The 18,039-nt window shown below is 45.7% G+C and overlaps 1 protein-coding gene across 3 annotated transcripts in view; it reads right to left on the reverse strand.

The window, feature by feature from the left end:
* The window catches only part of SQOR (sulfide quinone oxidoreductase), a 183,590-nt gene that overhangs the window by 14,499 nt on the left and 151,052 nt on the right, over nt 1–18,039 (reverse strand). For all 3 annotated transcript variants that reach the window (XM_063926005.1, XM_063926007.1, XM_063926006.1), the window contains 3 exons: nt 13,583–13,777; nt 3,581–3,790; nt 1,975–2,158 (listed from right to left, as the gene is read on the reverse strand). In XM_063926005.1, coding sequence (XP_063782075.1) covers nt 1,975–2,158; nt 3,581–3,790; nt 13,583–13,777 — 589 coding nt within the window. The remainder of the gene's footprint in view (nt 1–1,974; nt 2,159–3,580; nt 3,791–13,582; nt 13,778–18,039) is intronic.

The following is an 18,039-nucleotide window of genomic DNA, read 5'->3' on the forward strand; positions in this document are numbered from 1 at the left end:
TATTTTCCACATATATAGCCTCTAGGGCTATATATTGTGGTATTTTTGCCAGCCAAGGTGTTATAATTGCTTCTCAGGGCGCCCCCCCAGCGCCCTGCACCCTCAGTGACCGGAGTGTGAAGTGTGTGTGAGGAGCAATGGCGCACAGCTGCAGTGCTGTGCGCTACCTTGGAGAAGACTGATGTCTTCTGCCGCCGATTTTCCGGACCTCTTCTTGCTTCTGGCTCTGTAAGGGGGACGGCGGCGCGGCTCCGGGACCGAACACCAAGGACTGGGCCTGCGGTCGATCCCTCTGGAGCTAATGGTGTCCAGTAGCCTAAGAAGCCCAATCCGGCTGCAAGCAGGCGAGTTCGCTTCTTCTCCCCTTAGTCCCTCGCTGCAGTGAGCCTGTTGCCAGCAGGTCTCACTGAAAATAAAAAACCTAAGTCTATCTTTCTTTCTAAGAGCTCAGGAGAGCCCCTAGTGTGCATCCAACCTCGGCCGGGCACAAAATCTAACTGAGGCTTGGAGGAGGGTAATAGTGGGAGGAGCCAGTGCACACCAGGTAGTCATAAATCTTTCTAGAGTGCCCAGCCTCCTTCGGAGCCCGCTATTCCCCATGGTCCTTACGGAGTTCCCAGCATCCACTAGGACGTCAGAGAAAAATCCCTGATAACTTCTGCTTCTGGGCTAACTGGAAAGCCCCAGCTGATCTATTAGCCCGCAGTAATCTACCCGGCCTAATACTTATTCATACACCTCTTACCCATCACATCTTCTTTCACTATAACAAGCTACATGAAAAGCTCTACAATTATGCATATTAACGGGTATATTCAATTGAGGTCGGATCCATTCCGACATTCATTTGTCGGAATGGATCCGACAAGGGCTATTCAATGCCCATCTCAATTCAACTTTAAAAAGGTTGAATTGAGATGAGGGACCGTAGATGGGGGGAGAGCCGCGGGCAGACGGGGGGACAGTCGCGGGCAGACGAGGACAGCAGCGCTGCAGGAGGATGTGGCACAGCCGCCAGTCCTCACGGCAGCGTCCACCCGGCTCCAGCAAGCGGGAGCTTACTTGCTGGAGCTGGGTGGATGCTGCCGCTGGAGCTGGATGGATGCTACCGTGAGCGGCAGCTATGACACATCCTCCTGCAGAGCTGTGCTGTAGCGATGCTGTCCTCCGTCTGGCCGCGGCTCTCCCCCGTCTCCTCCTCTCAGTTCGATTTCTTTTTAAGTCGAACTGAGATGGTCAGAAACGGGGCCAAACTTGTCGAATTTGGCCCCGTTTCCCACAGAAGCACGCGAATCGGCGGCTATGCCGCCAATTCACGTACTATTCGACAAGTCGAATTCCCCGACTTGTCGAATAAAAATGCTGGGGACTGAATAGGTCGGAACCCCTTCCGACCTGAAAAAGACGAAAACTGCTGTCTTTTCAACAAGACGGCAGTTTCAACCTTAACTGAATATACTCCTATATCTGCAGCATAGTGGCAGAGCAAATTGCATTGATGTCTCTGCACTGAGGTCATGGGTTAGACTCAGAGTCCAACCAGGGTATAATACTGAATGTATGGAACTTGTTTGTTTTCTCCATGTCTGGTTAATTTGGGTACTTTGGTTTCATCCCACAATCCAAAAACATACTGGTATGTTAACTGCCTTCTGACAAAAATGTAACCCTAGTGTGTATGTGTGTTAACATGTGGTAGGGAATATATAGGTTGTAAGCTCCTTTGGGGAAGGGTCTGAAACGAATGATTACATGTCCACTGTAGAGCAATCAGCTGTATGTGTGTGGTATATAAGTATCTTAATAAATAATAAGTAATGTTTCTTTAAGCAAGGCCCAGGCAACCGCTAGCTAGGCAGGTGTTGTGGGACTATATATGCCAACATGTACCTCACACCAGTGGGGGATCAAAGGTTGTCTATCTCTGCTTTAAATAAAAAATATTATCACTGAAAGTACAAACAATGTTTTTACCGACGGCAGCAGCTGTTTTTGATATTGGTAGGTTTGTGCAGTCGCCTATGCCAAAAACATTGGGGTACTTCTTATGCTGTAGAGTCTCTTTGTCTACATCCACCCAGCCAACTGCGTCTGCCACGGCACTGTTCACTAGTACATCTTGGGGTCCCATCGGAGGGGTTACATGAAGCATTTCATACTGTGTGAACAAAAGAGTGGGTGATTACACTAATACCATTTACTGAAATACAACTTACTTGCTGAAAGGCGAATTCAAAAACAGTGTAAGAACTTTGTTACATTCACAATCATATATAAAACAGGTACACGCTGAAGTGTGTATTAGTCACGGTTACTTTTTTTTTTTGTTGCATTTCTCAGCTTACTGAAGGTCTCACAGCAGATGTGTTGGGGGTTTATACAATATATTAATTCTAAAATCCACCAAACAAAATATGGCTATTATTAAACCCTAAACTGGTTAAAAGCAAAGGAAAAAAGTTGGTTAGTACATTTCCAAACAGGAGCTTCATCAGAAATATCAGAGATCATTCAAAGCAGATCAAAGATGATGTCCCTGAAAGGACCAATCAAGATTTTAAAGTTGTTTAATATTCTCCAGGACACTCTAAGGCAGAGATCTATAACCATGATAATGAGAGGATGATGAAAATAAAATTATTAAATCATTAATAAATAAAAAAACTCATGGAATGTCATCTAGAGTCTGTTAAAGCCCACATACCAAGTAGAGGGCAATATGGCCCGATTAGGACAATAAAAAATTGTTTGGCCTCAACACCATGTTTGGTGCAAGCCTAACATTTAGCATAATGATGCAAGTATAATGTTATAGGACACTTCTCGGGTTCAGGGACTTTAACATTTGTTAAAATAAAGCGACAAATGGATTACGCAAGGTACAAATGAGTCTTGGAGGTAAACCTGCAGCAGTCTGCAAGAAATGTTCTAATCCAACAGCACAATGTCATAAAGCATTCAGCAAACGCCACCTTAGAGTGGCATACATAGAAAAATGGAATATCCCAGAGTGGCTCATCCAATGCCCAGATACAGTAAGAATCTGTAAAACAATATGAACATTTCTGCTCTCTAATCCAACCTAATGAAACTTGGGCAAAATTGCAAAGAAACCTGGGTGAAGGTGTCAGTGCCCACATGTCTATTTGTATTTAACAAAAAGCTTTAGCATTTTTTTTCTTTTTACATTACTGATAGAGTATGTTGTGTTGATCAGTGGTCAGAATTTCAAAATAAATCCTGATTCCATAATGTGATAACGTGAAAAATGCAAAAGAGGGTGAATATTTTAATAGCTACTATAGAGTACCGTAGTTATTGAATCTCTGTATATTTTCTGCACTTATGGCGGTATCCTATTAGCCCAAAGCACTTTCGGCTGGTAAAAACGGGCGGATATCGCGATTAATGACCAATGGTCATTATCGCAGTATCCAATTAGAGGCAGTTTTTATCGGTTGAAACTGGACCCGTGATCGTGCAATAACACATGGGATCGGGAATAAGGCCCCAATCCCATGTGTTTTCATCGCCCCGGCCTTCAATTTATAAGATTTTTTTTGCCTGAGTTCCGGTTTACCTGGAAAACTTTGGTCTCTCCTGGATTATCAAGGTTCTCAAACACGGCTTCCTGCTTGTCTGCCCGCACTTCAATGAGGTTGTGTTTGTAGTTGACATGGATATCCCGCTCCTTGATTATCTCTAACAGGGCATCTGTGTACTTCTTCACTGTAAATACGGCGCCCAAAGCAGTGTTGAAGTAGAAGTTGGCATCAGATCGTTTTCCTGTCTATGGGTGGAACATATAAAGACAACTTTGAAAATGACACTTGACCTCGTCCCATGGTTACTATGTCTAAGCACTGGGCAGCAGGGAAGAACTAACGGAATACGTACTGATTCTGGCTGTCATGATACAGACAGCGGGATCCTGATTGCTGGGCACGTGGACACCCAGAGTGAGAATAGCCTGTGTTGCCAGTATTCCAGCGGCAGCATTTCACTGCCTGTCAGGATTCCAGTGTTGTGTGTGTGTGTGTGTGTGTGTGTGTGTGTGTGTTTGTGTGTGTGTGTGTGTGTGTGTGTGTATGTTATTAGTTCATATTTAGGGAGTTAGTACTAATACTGTATAAAAGTATAATAAAATATCCCTGCTTGAATAAAGGTATATTATTTGCAGTCCTTTTGTGCTTACTCCAGAACCCTACAAAGTTACATTTTGCCCAGTTCAGTGTAATTATTGATATGAATATTTGAACTGTAGTGTTATATTAAACGTAATTGTTCTTTTACATTTAAATCATTAATAAAAAAGCCATGTATTGTTTTATTATAATATAGCCTTTCCCTTAATATATCAGATAATAAGTCAGTTAGACTGCGTGTCCCACTGTAGGTTTTGCTTATCTCATAAGTGATAAATACGGTTACTCTCGGTTGTGTGATAGCGCTGTTAGTACAGGACAACAATGGACTCATTTCTATATATGGCTAAAATATTGCACACTGACAAGTTTAATCTTGTTACAAAGTTGATAGGGATTCTTGAAACATACTGTATTCACCTGCTTTCACTTTCTACCATGCACCAGAGATAAAAGATAATTGCCGATTGGTTGCTTTGGCTCTGTGCCAATTGTGCACTTTAATACGGTGTTAATAAATGAAACCTTCTGTGTTTCTGCATGAAAATATATTCCGTGTGAGCCTTGAGTATATTTTAAATAATAAGATTTTAAACCTACCGGTAAATCTTTTTCTCGTAGTCCGTAGAGGATGCTGGGAAATCCGTAAGGACCATGGGGATAGACGGGCTCCGCAGGAGACATGGGCACTTTAAGAAAGACTTTAGGTATGGGTGTGCACTGGCTCCTCCCTCTATGCCCTTCCTCCAGACCTCAGTTAGAGAAACAGTGCCCAGAGGAGACGGACAGTACGAGGAAAGGATTTTTGTTAATCCAAGGACAAGATTCATACCAGCCACACCAATCACACCGTATAACTTGTGATATACTAACCAGTTAACAGTATGAAAACAACATAGCATCAGTCCAAGACCGATGAAAACTATAATATAACCCTTATGTAAGCAAAACTATATACAAGTCTTGCAGAAGTAGTCCGCACTTGGGACGGGCGCCCAGCATCCTCTACGGACTACGAGAAAAAGATTTACCGGTAGGTTTAAAATCGTATTTTCTCTTGCGTCCTAGAGGATGCTGGGAACTCCGTAAGGACCATGGGGATTATACCAAAGCTCCCAAACGGGCGGGAGAGTGCGGATGACTCTGCAGCACCGATTGAGCAAACAGAAGGTCCTCCTCAGCCAGGGTATCAAACGTATAGAACTTTGCAAAGGTGTTTGAACCCGACCAAGTAGCAGCTCGGCACAGTTGTAGTGCCGAGAACCCTCGGGCAGCCCCCCAAGACGAGCCCACCTTCCTAGTGGAATGGGCCTTGACCTATTTTGGTAACGGCAATCCAGCCGTAGAATGCGCCTGCTGAATCGTGTTACAGATCCAGCGAGCAATAGTCTGCTTTGAAGCAGGGGCGCCAACCTTGTTGGCTGCATATAGGACAAACAGTGCTTCTGTTTTTCTAACTCTAGCCGTTCTGGCCACGTGAATTTTCAAAGCCCTGACTACATCAAGGAACTCGGAATCCTCCAAGTCTCGCGTATATGACACCACCTTAGGCAAGAATTGAGGACGGGTCCGCAATTCCGCTCTATCCATATGGAAAACCAGATAGGGGCTTTTATGAGACAAAGCCGCCAATTCCGACACTCGCCTAGCCGAAGCCAAGGCTAATAAAATATCTCACTTGGAAGGTGGTCATGATAACTCCACCGTTTGAAGTGGTTCAAACCAGTGCGACTTAAGGAAACTCAACACCACGTTAAGGTCCCAAGGCGCCACCGGAGGTATAAAAGGAGGCTGAATATGCAGCACTCCCTTCACAAAAGTCTGTACTTCTGGGAGAGAAGCCAATTCTTTTTGAAAGAAAATGGATAAGGCCGAAATCTGAACCTTAATGGAGCCTAATTTTCGGCCCAAATTCACTCCAGTCTGTAGGAAGTGAAGGAAACGGCCCAGATAGAATTCTTCCGTAGGAGCATTCCTGGCCTCACACCAAGAAACATATTTTCGCCATATACGGTGATAATGTTTAGCTGTCACGTCCTTCATAGCCTTTATCAGCGTAGGAATGACCTCATCCGGAATGCCTTTTTCCGCTAGGATCCTGCGTTCAACCGCCATGCCGTCAAAAGCAGCCGCGGTAAGTCTTGGAACAGACAGGGCCCCTGTTGCAACAGGTCCTGTCGTAGAGGAAGAGGCCACGGATCTTCTGTGAGCATTTCCAGCAGATCCGGATACCATGTCCTTCGTGGCCAATCTAAAACAATGAGAAGTGTTCTCACTCCTCTTTTTCTTATTATTCTCAACACCTTGGGTATGAGAGGAAGAGGAGGAAACACATAGACCGACTGGAACACCCACGGTGTCACTAGGGCGTCTACAGCTACCGCCTGAGGGTTTTTTGATCTGGCGCAATACCTCTGTAGCTTTTTGTTGAGGCGGGACGCCATCATGTCTATCTGGGGCAGTCCCCACTGACTTGCAATCTGTGCGTAGACTTCCTGATGAAGTCCCCACTCTCCTGGATGCAGGTTGTGTCTGCTGAGGAAGTCTGCTTCCCAGTTGTCCACTCCCGGAATGAACACTGCTGACAGTGCGCTTACATGATTTTCCGCCCAGCGAAGAATCCTAGTGGCTTCCGCCATTGCCACTCTGCTCCTTGTTCCGCTTTGGCAGTTTACATGAGCCACTGCGGTGATGTTGTCTGACTGGATCAGAACTGGTTGGTCGCGAAGTAAGGTCTCCGCTTGACGTAGGGCGTTGTATATGGTTCCAGGATGTTGATGTGAAGACAAGTCTCTTGACTTGACCAAAGACCTTGGAAGTTTCATCCCTGTGTGACTGCTCCCCAACCTCGGAGGCTTGCGTCCGTGGTCACCAGGATCCAGTCCTGAATGCCTAACCTGCGGCATTCTAGAAGGTGAGCACTCTGCAGCCACCACAGGAGAGATACCCTGGCTCTGGGGGACAGGGTGATCAACTGATGAATTTGTAGATGTGACCCGGACCACTTGTCCAGTAGGTCCCATTGGAAAGTCCTCGCATGGAACCTGACGAAGGGAATGGCTTCGTATGATGCCACCATCTTTCCCAGAACTCGAGTGCAGTGATGCACTGACACCTGTTTTGGCTTCAATAGGTTCCTGACCAGAGTCATGAGTTCCTGAGATTTTTCTATCGGAAGATAAACCTTTTTCTGGTCTGTATCCAGAATCATGCCCAAGAAGGTCAGACGAGTCGTATGAACCAACTGCGACTTCGGGATATTGAGAATCCAGCCGTGTTGCTGTAACACCTACAGTGAAAGTGAGACGCTGTTCAGCAACTGCTCTCTTGATCTCGCTTTTATGAGGAGATCGTCCAAGTACGGGATAATTGTAACACCTTGGAGCACCATCATTTCAGTCATTACCTTAGTGAAAATCCTCGGGGCCGTGGAAAGCCCAAACGGCAACGTCTGAAATTTGTAATGACAATCCTGTACCGCAAATCTCAGGTACGCCTGATGAGGTGGATAAATGGGAACATGAAGGTATGCATCCTTTATGTCCAGAGATACCATAAAATCCCCCCCTTCCAGGCTGGCGATGACCGCTCTTAGCGATTCCATCTTGAACTTGAACCTTTTCAAGTATAGGTTCAGGGATTTTAAATTTAAAATGGGTCTGACCGAACCGTCCTGTTTCGGGACTACAAACAGGGTTGAGTAATATCCCCTCCCTTGTTGAAGCAGGGGAACCTTGACCACCACCTGTTGAAGATACAATTTGTGAATTGCATTTAACACTATCTCCCTTTCCGGGGGAGAAGCTGGTAGGGCCGATTTGAAAAACCGGCGAGGAGGCACCTCTTCAAATTCCAGCTTGTAACCCAGAGAAACAATTTCTATTGCCCAGGGATCCACCTGTGAGTGAACCCAGATGTGGCTGAAAACTCGAAGACGTGCCCCCACTGGGGCGGACTCCCTCAGCGGAGCCCCAGCGTCATGCGGTGGATTTTGTAGAGGCCGGGGAGGACTTCTGTTCCTGGGAACTAGCTGTGTTGTGCAGCTTTTTCCCTCTGCCCTTACCTCTGGCAAGAAAGGACGCACCTCGTACTTTCTGGTTTCTTTGTGATCGAAAGGACTGCATTTGATAATGTGGTGCTTTCTTAGGCTGTGAGGGAATATAAGGCAAAAATTTGATTTACCAGCTGTAGCTGTGGAGACCAGGTTCGAGAGACCTTCCCCAAACAATTCCTCACCCTTGTAAGGTGAAACCTCCCATATGCCTCTTTGAGTCGGCATCACCTGTCCATTGCCGGGTCCATAGGACTAGTTTAGCAGAAATCGACATAGCGTTGATTCTAGAACCCAGTAGACTAATGTCTCTTTGAGCATCTCTCATATATAAGAAAGCATCTTTTATATGCACTAGGGTCAATAAAATGGTATCCTTATCTAGGGTCTCAATTTCCTCTGATAAGGTATCTGTCCATGCTGCTACAGCGCTACAAACCCAGGCCGACGCAATCGCCGGTCTGAGTAAGGTACCAGAATGTGTGTAAATGGACTTCAAGGTAACCTCCTGCTTGCGGTCAGCAGGATCCCTGAGGGTAGCCGTATCTTGGGATGGCAGCGCTACCTTTTTGGAAAAGCGTGTCAATGCTTTGTCCACCCTAGGGGAGGATTTCCACTGTATCCTGTCCGTTGGCGGGAAAGGATACGCCATAAGAATCCTTTTGGGAATCTGCAGTTTTTTGTCTGGAGCTTCCCAAGCTTTTTCACATAATTCGTTCAACTCATGTGAGGGGGGAAAGGTTACCTCAGGTTTCTTTCCCTTATACATGTGTACCCTCGTGTCAGGGACAGGGGGTTCCTCTGTGATATACAAAACATCTTTTATTGCAATAATCATATATCGAATACATTTAGCCAATTTTGGCTGTAACTTTGCATCATCGTAGTCGACACTGGAGTCAGAATCCGTGTCGGTATCTGTGTCTACTATTTGGGATAGTGGGCGCTTTTGAGACCCCGAAGGTCCCTGCGACATAGAGACAGACATGGGTTGACTCCCTGGCTGTTCCCTAGCTTCAGCTTTGTCTAATCTTTTGTGCAATAAATTTACATTAGCACTTAAAACATTCCACATATCCATCCAATCAGGTGTCGGCATTGTCGACGGAGCCACCACATTCATTTGCTCCCCCTCCTCCCTAGGAGAGCCTTCTACCTCAGACATGTCGACACACGCGTACCGACACACCACACACTCAGGGAATCCTCTTATCTGAAGACAGTTCCCCCACAAGGCCCTTTGGAGAGACAGAGAGAGAGTATGCCAGCACACACCCAGCGCTATATGACCAAGGAAAAAACACAATAAATATATGTTTACCCAGTAGCGCTGTTTATATATATATATATATATATATATATGCGCCAAATTATGTGCCCCCCCCCCCCTTCTTTGAAACCCTCTTTCACCGTGGAATAAGCAGGGGAGAGTCCGGGGAGCTTCCTCTCAGCGCTGTGCTGTGGAGATAATGGCGCTGGTGAGTGCTGAGGGAGAAGCCCCGCCCCCTCGGCGGCAGGCTTCTGTCCTGCTCAAATATACTAAAAACTGGCGGGGGCTCTTTATATATACAGTGCCCAGCTGTATATATATATATTTTTGCCAAAGAGAGGTTCATATGCTGCTCAGGGCGCCACCCCTGCGCCCTGCACCCTTACAGTGACTGCCGTGTGTGAGGTGTATGGGAGCAATGGCGCACAGCTTTACTGCTGTGCGTTACCTCAGTGAAGATCATGAAGTCTTCTGCCGCCTCTGAAGTCTTCTTTTCTTCTCATACTCACCTGGCTTCTATCTTCCGGCTCTGCGAGGAGGATGGCGGCGCGGCTCTGGGACAGATGGCGAGGGTGAGACCTGCGTACCGATCCCTCTGGAGCCAATGGTGTCCAGTAGCCTAAGAAACAGAGCCTAGCATTAAAGTAGGTCTGTTTCTCTCCCCTCAGTCCCTCGATACAGGGAGTCTGTTGCCAGCAGGCTCCCTGAAAATAAAAAACCTAACAAATATACTTTCTGACAGGAAACTCAGGAGAGCTCCCTGTAATGCACCCAGTCTCCTCTGGGCACAGTAGTAAAATGGAGGTCTGGAGGAGAGGCATAGAGGGAGGAGCCAGTGCACACCCATACCTAAAGTCTTTCTTAAAGTGCCCATGTTTCCTGCGGAGCCCGTCTATCCCCATGGTCCTTACGGACCAACACAAATACTTAATCCAACACAAATACTGGACTATACCATATTTCACTGATTATATAAGATGCTGGCTGAAATGTAATACCCTGAGAGTTGCTGGCTGTGCGGGACTTTGGGGGTCATTTACTAAGCAGTGATAAGAGCAGAGAAGTGAGCCAGTGGAGAAATTGCCCATAGCAACCAATCAACACTGAAGTAGCATCTATAATTTGCATACTATAAAATGATGCAGAGCTGCTGATTGGTTGAAGGGGCCACTTCTCCACTGGCTCAATTCTCCGCTCTTATCACTGCTTAGTAAATGTCCTCCCTTAGCCCCTTATTCACAGATGGATAAAGCCGCTGCATTTACATATAGGGCCGCATCCAAAGGGTCTGCGCACGTGCAGTGGCTTTAGTGCACATGCACAATCCTTCACATCTTAGAAGGATGTGATCGCATAGTGATTGACAGGCAACGGGCATCTGGGGGCGACGATGTGGGGGCGGAAGCCATGAAACGCAGATATGTCATGGCTGTTGTCGGGGCTGGCAGTTGACGTCATCTGCATTTCCTGCTATAGAAAGCATGTAGGCAGGGTCAACCTCTATTCGATGCGATCGCAATAGGATTGCCCTGTTTGAGCGGCCCCAGCATGTGAGTAGTATGGTCGCAGATTTTGCTGCGATAGGAACCACTGCGACCATCTCTACAGGATATACATTGTGCACTGGTAAAAAAAAGCCTAACACCTTATTCATTGGAGAAAAATAAAGTGGAGAGAGATAAAGTGCCAGCCAATCGGCTCTTAACTGACATTTTTCAAACACAGCATGTAACACAGCAGTTAGGAGCCGATTAGTTGGTACTTTATCTCTCTCCGAGTAAATAGACCCCTATTGGCTCTCCAAGCTTTGATGCATATGCCCCTAAGTTATATGTAGTTGTTAAATTGTGACCTGTTTAAAGTGGATGTGGACAATTTAGTGGTTTTGATCAATAATAATGCTAAATCAGCTGTACAATTCATTAGGGACATTGCCACTTTAAAGGATTGCTATGCTATTATGACTTTCAGCAATCTTGCTCTTACTTCCTTCTGCTGCCTCCCATCTGCCAGCTCTGATATCTGACCAGGGGCAGATTAAGAATGGAGTGGGCCCATGCGCAGGCTCCATGCGACCCCCTCCTCTCTGGCAGTGCTGTAGACTCTGACTTTGGGACATAGTCTATCATGCATGCGCAGGCCTCCAAGAAAATGACACCTGTGCCTTGTTCTCGGGGACATAATTACTGTGCATGCGCAACTCACTGGGAAAATGGCCACCACGCCATTTTACCAGTGATTTATCAAAAACTTCCCCAGCGCACAATGCAGTATATAGGGGGAGAAGCTCACAAAAATTTGTTGTCACTTTCCTAACCCTTAATTGGATATGTAAGGAAACCAAATACTAGAAATCCAGTTAAATCAATCTTTTATTTGGTTAGAATGGTAAAACAGAATTAGTTAATAATCTAAAAGACAATAAATCAATTATAAAGGGGTGACTGCCTATTACCGGTAAACAAAAACCACCACAAATACAAACATGTAACATGTATAGCAGAATGTGTATAGTAATATTTCACTATGCCCCACTGCACTTTAGTAGTCTCCAGGGCATGGATAGAAAAAATATATAGTCCTGAATAGACTGGATGCGCTGATTTGCGTCTTACTCCCTCTATATTCTTCAGTTAGTGACCGCAGTTGTTATTTAATAGAAAGACCTTATTGGGGAACGCACTATCGATGGTATAGACCGTGCTAATAGCAACCTATACTTCTCCCAATGTGTAAGGCACGTCCCTTTTATCACTGTTTTTGTGCTGGATGAAGGGAACCTTTCTTTAATAAGGAATTTACCTTATACCAATGTCCCAGGAAAGTTCTTTAAACCAAAGGCTGCTCACTGGCTATCCGATCCTCTGTGCTGATGAGAGGGGGAGGAATGGAGTCCGCCGGCGGAAGTCCCGTACACGCTGCTTGTAGCGCTACTCTGTAGTCCTGACGAAGCCTGACGCAGGCGAAACGCGTAGATTTCAGAGATCATCGATCCCGAGCACGCTGAGTAGCGCTACAAGCAGCATGTACGGGACTTCCGCCGGCGGACTCCATTCCTCCCCGTCTCATCAGCACAGAGGATCGGATAGCCAGTGAGCAGCCTTTGGTTTAAAGAACTTTCCTGGGACATTGGTATAAGGTAAATTCCTTATTAAAGAAAGGTTCCCTTCATCCAGCACAAAAACAGTGATAAAAGGGACGTGCCTTACACATTGGGAGAAGTATAGGTTGCTATTTGCACGGTCTATACCATCGATCGTGCGTTCCCCAATAAGGACTTTCTATTAAATAACAACTGCGGTCACTAACTGAAGAATATAGAGAGAGTAAGACGCAAATCAGCGCATCCAGTCTATTCAGGACTATATTTTTTTCTACCCATGCCCTGGAGACTACTAAAGTGCAGTGGGGCATAGTGAAATATTACTATACACATTCTGCTATACATGTTACATGTTTGTATTTGTGGTGGTTTTTGTTTACCGGTAATAGGCAGTCACCCCTTTATAATTGATTTATTGTCTTTTAGACTAATAACTAATTCTGTTTTACCATTCTAACCAAATAAAAGATTGATTTAACTGGATTTCTAGTATTTGGTTTCCTTACATATCCAATTAAGGGTTAGGAAAGTGACAACAAATTTTTGTGAGCTTCTCCCCCTATATACTGCATTGTGCGCTGGGGAAGTTTTTGGTTTCTCTGTGTTTGTATTCTAGTGGAGCTTGGTAGTAGCCCCACTCCCTACAGCAGCACATGCAGTCCCAACCTATTCTTTACCTATAACGCAGTGCCATTCTTGTTTGTTACCAGTGATTTATGTCTGCAGCACCAGCCGCAGTGGAACACTGGAGGGGTAAGTTCAATTATATGGGTGCAGGTTTGCGGTGTGGGCCCCACTGGACCCAGGGGCCCTTGTGCACAGCACATCCTGCACCCATTATAAATATGCCAAAGTATCTTACTAGCCTTTTGGTAGCCTGCAGGCTCCAGAACCTCCAATACAATGCCCTGCGTCTCTTTGAATGAAATATACTTTTAAGATGTTGATAGAAGTCATTTTTATTTATGTATTAATTCGTCCTAAAGCCTGCAGATTGTGTGAAGTAAACTTACTTTTCTGAGATATGCATCACTTAAATACATGATTTTCTGTGGAGCTCCTCCACATTTCACTGGTGTGGTAGGGACGGTGAAAATGGCGTTTCCTTTTTTAAAGTCTTGAAGAGCCTTCCAGGTTTTTTCTACAGTTTTTACAGAGTAGTTCGAGCCAATTTTGGGATAGCTGAATCCTTCTGGCAGTCCTTTGACCTTTGGTATACAACAATAAACAATCAATGCAAATTCCATAAACAGCACAGCATTATTATTATCATCACTTTCTACATTTGCTTGTTAGTGAATTTCTTCTACTATGTCTCTGCATCTTTAATAAAGTAATTCTAGTTTGGGAATTTGCTTTCCTGAATTAGACGGGATGTCACCCCTTTCTATGCTCCATCTCTTATAAGAGGAATGATCCACGGTGTGAATCGATTTATGCTAAAAAAAGGTCTCGTGCTATAACATTAACTATGTACTATGCTCAAAGTGTCCAGGGAGCTCTCCAATTTCTACTACCACCAGCCCCACCCCTTCACGCGACATCACGGGTTCGGAGGGCACAGCTGGAACAGGGGGGCAGTGAGCCCTGCTCTGCCACTGAAATTCAATCAGGAATTAGTACAAGTGAGGTCCAGCTAATTCTCTCCTAACACTTCTAATTCTTATCACAACTTCACTATCATTTTAATATTTTGCTATAGTTAACCAACAATTAATTCAGTGTTTACAGACTTTCTAAGTAAACACAATGAAAGTTAATCTAGAAATATGGTGGGCAGTCAGGCGCAACTCCAACGGCGTCTCTGGGTCACAGCTGACATGACTATGACTTCCGGGTGAGTATATCTCCCGCTACCCTGATATCATTATAATGTTGACAATCATAATGTGGTGTTGACATTATAATGATCCACCTTTTGACTTCATCCCCAAATAAACGGCACAAGTTGGATGTTAATATCTTTACAATGCCCCCTGGTAGAAACCAGGCACATATGCTACTGTGGCCGACCAGATCCCATCTCGACCTCTGTATATGGCAGAAATACTCTACGCTTTTTTTTAAACTTAAATGATGTTAACTTTGTGTTTCGGTCTGCATCAGGCCCTATGTATAGTACACTAGCCATAACAGTGCTAGAAAGATGTACAGTTCTCTTATATTACCAGGGGGGCATCTAGAGAGGAAGAGTCCGTGTGCAGGCTCCGACTGAGCCCCTCCTCCCTAGCTGGCAGCGCAGAAGCTCTGGGCACTAGGATCACTAGGCGATCCTAGTGCTGTCCTGGAGTCTAATGCACAGGTCTTCAGGAAAATGGTGCTGCGCCATTTTTCTGGTGACTTCTGCAGCGCTGCTGCTGCCGCCAATGCGGGACTTCGGAGAGAAAGTATTGAAATCAATGAGTGCAGGGTGTGTGGTGAGGGCCCCCTGGACCCCGGGGTCTGTGTGCACCACACACACTACGCCCATTAGCAATACGCTAGTGTATGTTACCCACACAAGCTGCAATGTTGCAATTCAGCACAACTATAAATAACTGGATGAGTGATGTACATGAAAAATTACAGTTGTCCAATGGCTCAAGTGGAATATCCATAAAGCAATGCTTATTGAGCACTCGCAGACAGAGGTTTGTCCCAACAAAATCTAAAATGTGTTGTATGAAATTATTAAAATTATGGTGCTGAGTGAGTTTATACCCAATATTTCCTATTGTACCCTGCAACAATCCGCAAGAGCGTACACAGAGCAGTGGCGGGACTAGCGAGCGGTGGGCCCAGGTGCGACAAAATGCTTTGGGCTCCCCCCCTCATCCCATCCAAGTCCACCCCCTCACCCCTGGAGAGGATCTGGTGAGGGGGACCTGCTCAGGGCCAGGGAAATGGATACCTAGCAACAGTGCCGTAACTAGACATTTTAGCGCTGTGTGCAAGAAATGGCATCTGAGCCCCCCCTCTATATAAAAAAGGGGCAGTGCGCGCCGTAGGCGTGCGCAAAAAATATAGGGGCGTGGCTTCGTGGGGAAGGGGTGTGGCAACAAAATAATACCAATTCATATAACGGTGCACAGTAGTCTCCATTAGTCAAATTACGCTGCACAGTAGCGCCACTACACCAGGTAGAGCCCCTTTTAGACCTTACGGCGGACAGATTCCCCTATTTACACATTATGGCAGACAGCGTCCACCTTTTACGCATTACGACAGACAGCATCCCCTTTTTACACATTACGGCAGACAGCGTCCCCTATTTACACATAGCGGCAGACAGTATCCCCTTTTTACACATTACGGTAGACCGACAGACTAGATAGATAGACAGACAGACAGAAAGAATAGATTATACCTACTGTCTCCGCTGGCAGTCAGGCTCCTCGGTGCAGCTTCCGGCAGATGATGATCTCGGGCAGGGGAGAAGAAGGAGGGAGGGAGAGGAAAAAGCCGCAGCAGCGCAGTGTGATTGGTGTAGGCGCCGCTGCAGCTGTCCCTCTTCTTCACCATAGACTATCCTCCGCCGCTGTGATGAGGGAAGCGCATCCCAGCATTCACAGTGGCGGAGGACAGCCTATGGTGAAGGATAGGGACAGCAGCAGTGGCGCCTACACCAATTACGTAGCGCTGCTGCGGCTCCCTCCTCCACCTCCCTCCTCCTCCTGACCCCCACCCGTGGCCGCTGCGCTCCTCTCGTCGGTGGGCTCAGTTTGACTCATTACATGCCACTCTGGCTTTGGGCCCCTAGACAGTGGCGGACCCCAGTGCAAGGCACAGCTTGTACTGGCGGTAGTTCCGCCACTGACACAGAGCCCACACCATCAAGCAGAAACAGAAAACAAATCCACTGCCAAATTAAATAAATTCAATTATATGCTCAAATAGTTGTTTGGGTGTAAAAATCCAACATGAAGTAAAATGCCCTGAAAAATGGTTGTGTTAGCTTACTACCAGTTGTTTAGTTGTATCTATTAAAATATATAATATGCTTGTATAAAAATAAATAAAATTAACAAACTTCACAAAAGCTCCATCTTGAGTAAGTTTTATTTTCCCGCTCTGTTCGTTTATAAAGCCCTATCAAAAAGGTAAAATGAAGGTGCTGCCCATAGCAATTAGATTTTTTTGGGCAACCAATCGGATTCGTTACTACTTATCTAATACATTCTAGAAAATAATAGCTGATTGGTTGCTATGGGTTACACCTCCACTTTTTGAAAGTTTGATAAATCTTCCTCACAAATTTCTTGATAACTTTATACATTGCTAAAGTATCAATTACTCAAAAGGGCGAATATCAGAAAAAGACACAGCAATTAAATGTATATTTTCTAGAGAAGAAAACATAGGGGCAGATTCAATTAGGGTTATTCAACTGCAACCCAGGATAAGCCAGCCAGCACCTACTGCAGAAATCCGAGGTATGTAGGGCGTTATGCCCTTATCACGTCAACCGTGTTAACCTATAGCTCCAGGCACTTATCCTGAAACCTATGGGATAAATCAAAAAAGCCACAGATATACCGCATTAAAAAAAAGTCTTGCAATTGTATAGCGCCGGACGTACCTCTTCTGCCTATTTGTTCTAAATAACATTCAGGCCTCTGTGTTTTCTAGCATGGTGATGAAAGGGGTGTACTACGAATTGCTGGCTGTTGGGATCCCGGCGCCCAGCACATCGACGGCGGGATCCCGACAGCCGGAAATGCTGGCAGCGGGATGAGCGCAAATGAGCCCCTTGCGGGCTCAGTGGCGCTACCACACTATTTATTTCGCCCTCCAGGGCCCCAAGAGGGAGAAAAGTTGTCGGTATACCGGCGGTCGGTTTACCGGTGGTCGGGATCCCAGCGCCGGTATAACGAGTGCCATCCGATGAGAGAGCATGTAAAACGCAAAATGCATTTGTGCAACTTATATTTAGCATTTTCTCTCTTTTGGTAACATACTGTACTTAGGCCCTCATTCCGAGTTGTTCGCTCGCAAGCTGCTTTTAGCAGCTTTGCACACGCTAAGCCGCCGCCTACTGGGAGTGAATCTTAGCATAGTAAAATTGCGAACGAAAGATTCGCAATATTGCGAAAAGACTTCTCTGTGCAGTTTCTGAGTAGCTCGAGACTTACTCTGCCAGTGCGATCAGTTCAGTGCTTGTCGTTCCTGGTTTGACGTCACAAACACACCCAGCGTTCGCCCAGACACTCCTCCGTTTCTCCAGCCACTCCCGCGTTTTTCCCAGAAACGGTAGCGTTTTTTCACACACTCCCATAAAACGGCCTGTTTCCGCCCAGAAACACCCACTTCCTGTCAATCACATTACGATCACCAGAACGAAGAAAAAAACTCGTAATGCTGTGAGTAAAATTCCTAACTGCATAGCAAATTTACTTGGCGCAGTCGCACTGCGGACATTGCGCATGCGCATTAGCGACTAATCGCTCCGTTGCGAGAAAAAAATAACGAGCGAACAACTCGGAATGACCCC

This window comes from Pseudophryne corroboree, chromosome 6, assembly GCF_028390025.1.
Source record: "Pseudophryne corroboree isolate aPseCor3 chromosome 6, aPseCor3.hap2, whole genome shotgun sequence".
Classification (NCBI taxonomy): domain Eukaryota; kingdom Metazoa; phylum Chordata; class Amphibia; order Anura; family Myobatrachidae; genus Pseudophryne; species Pseudophryne corroboree.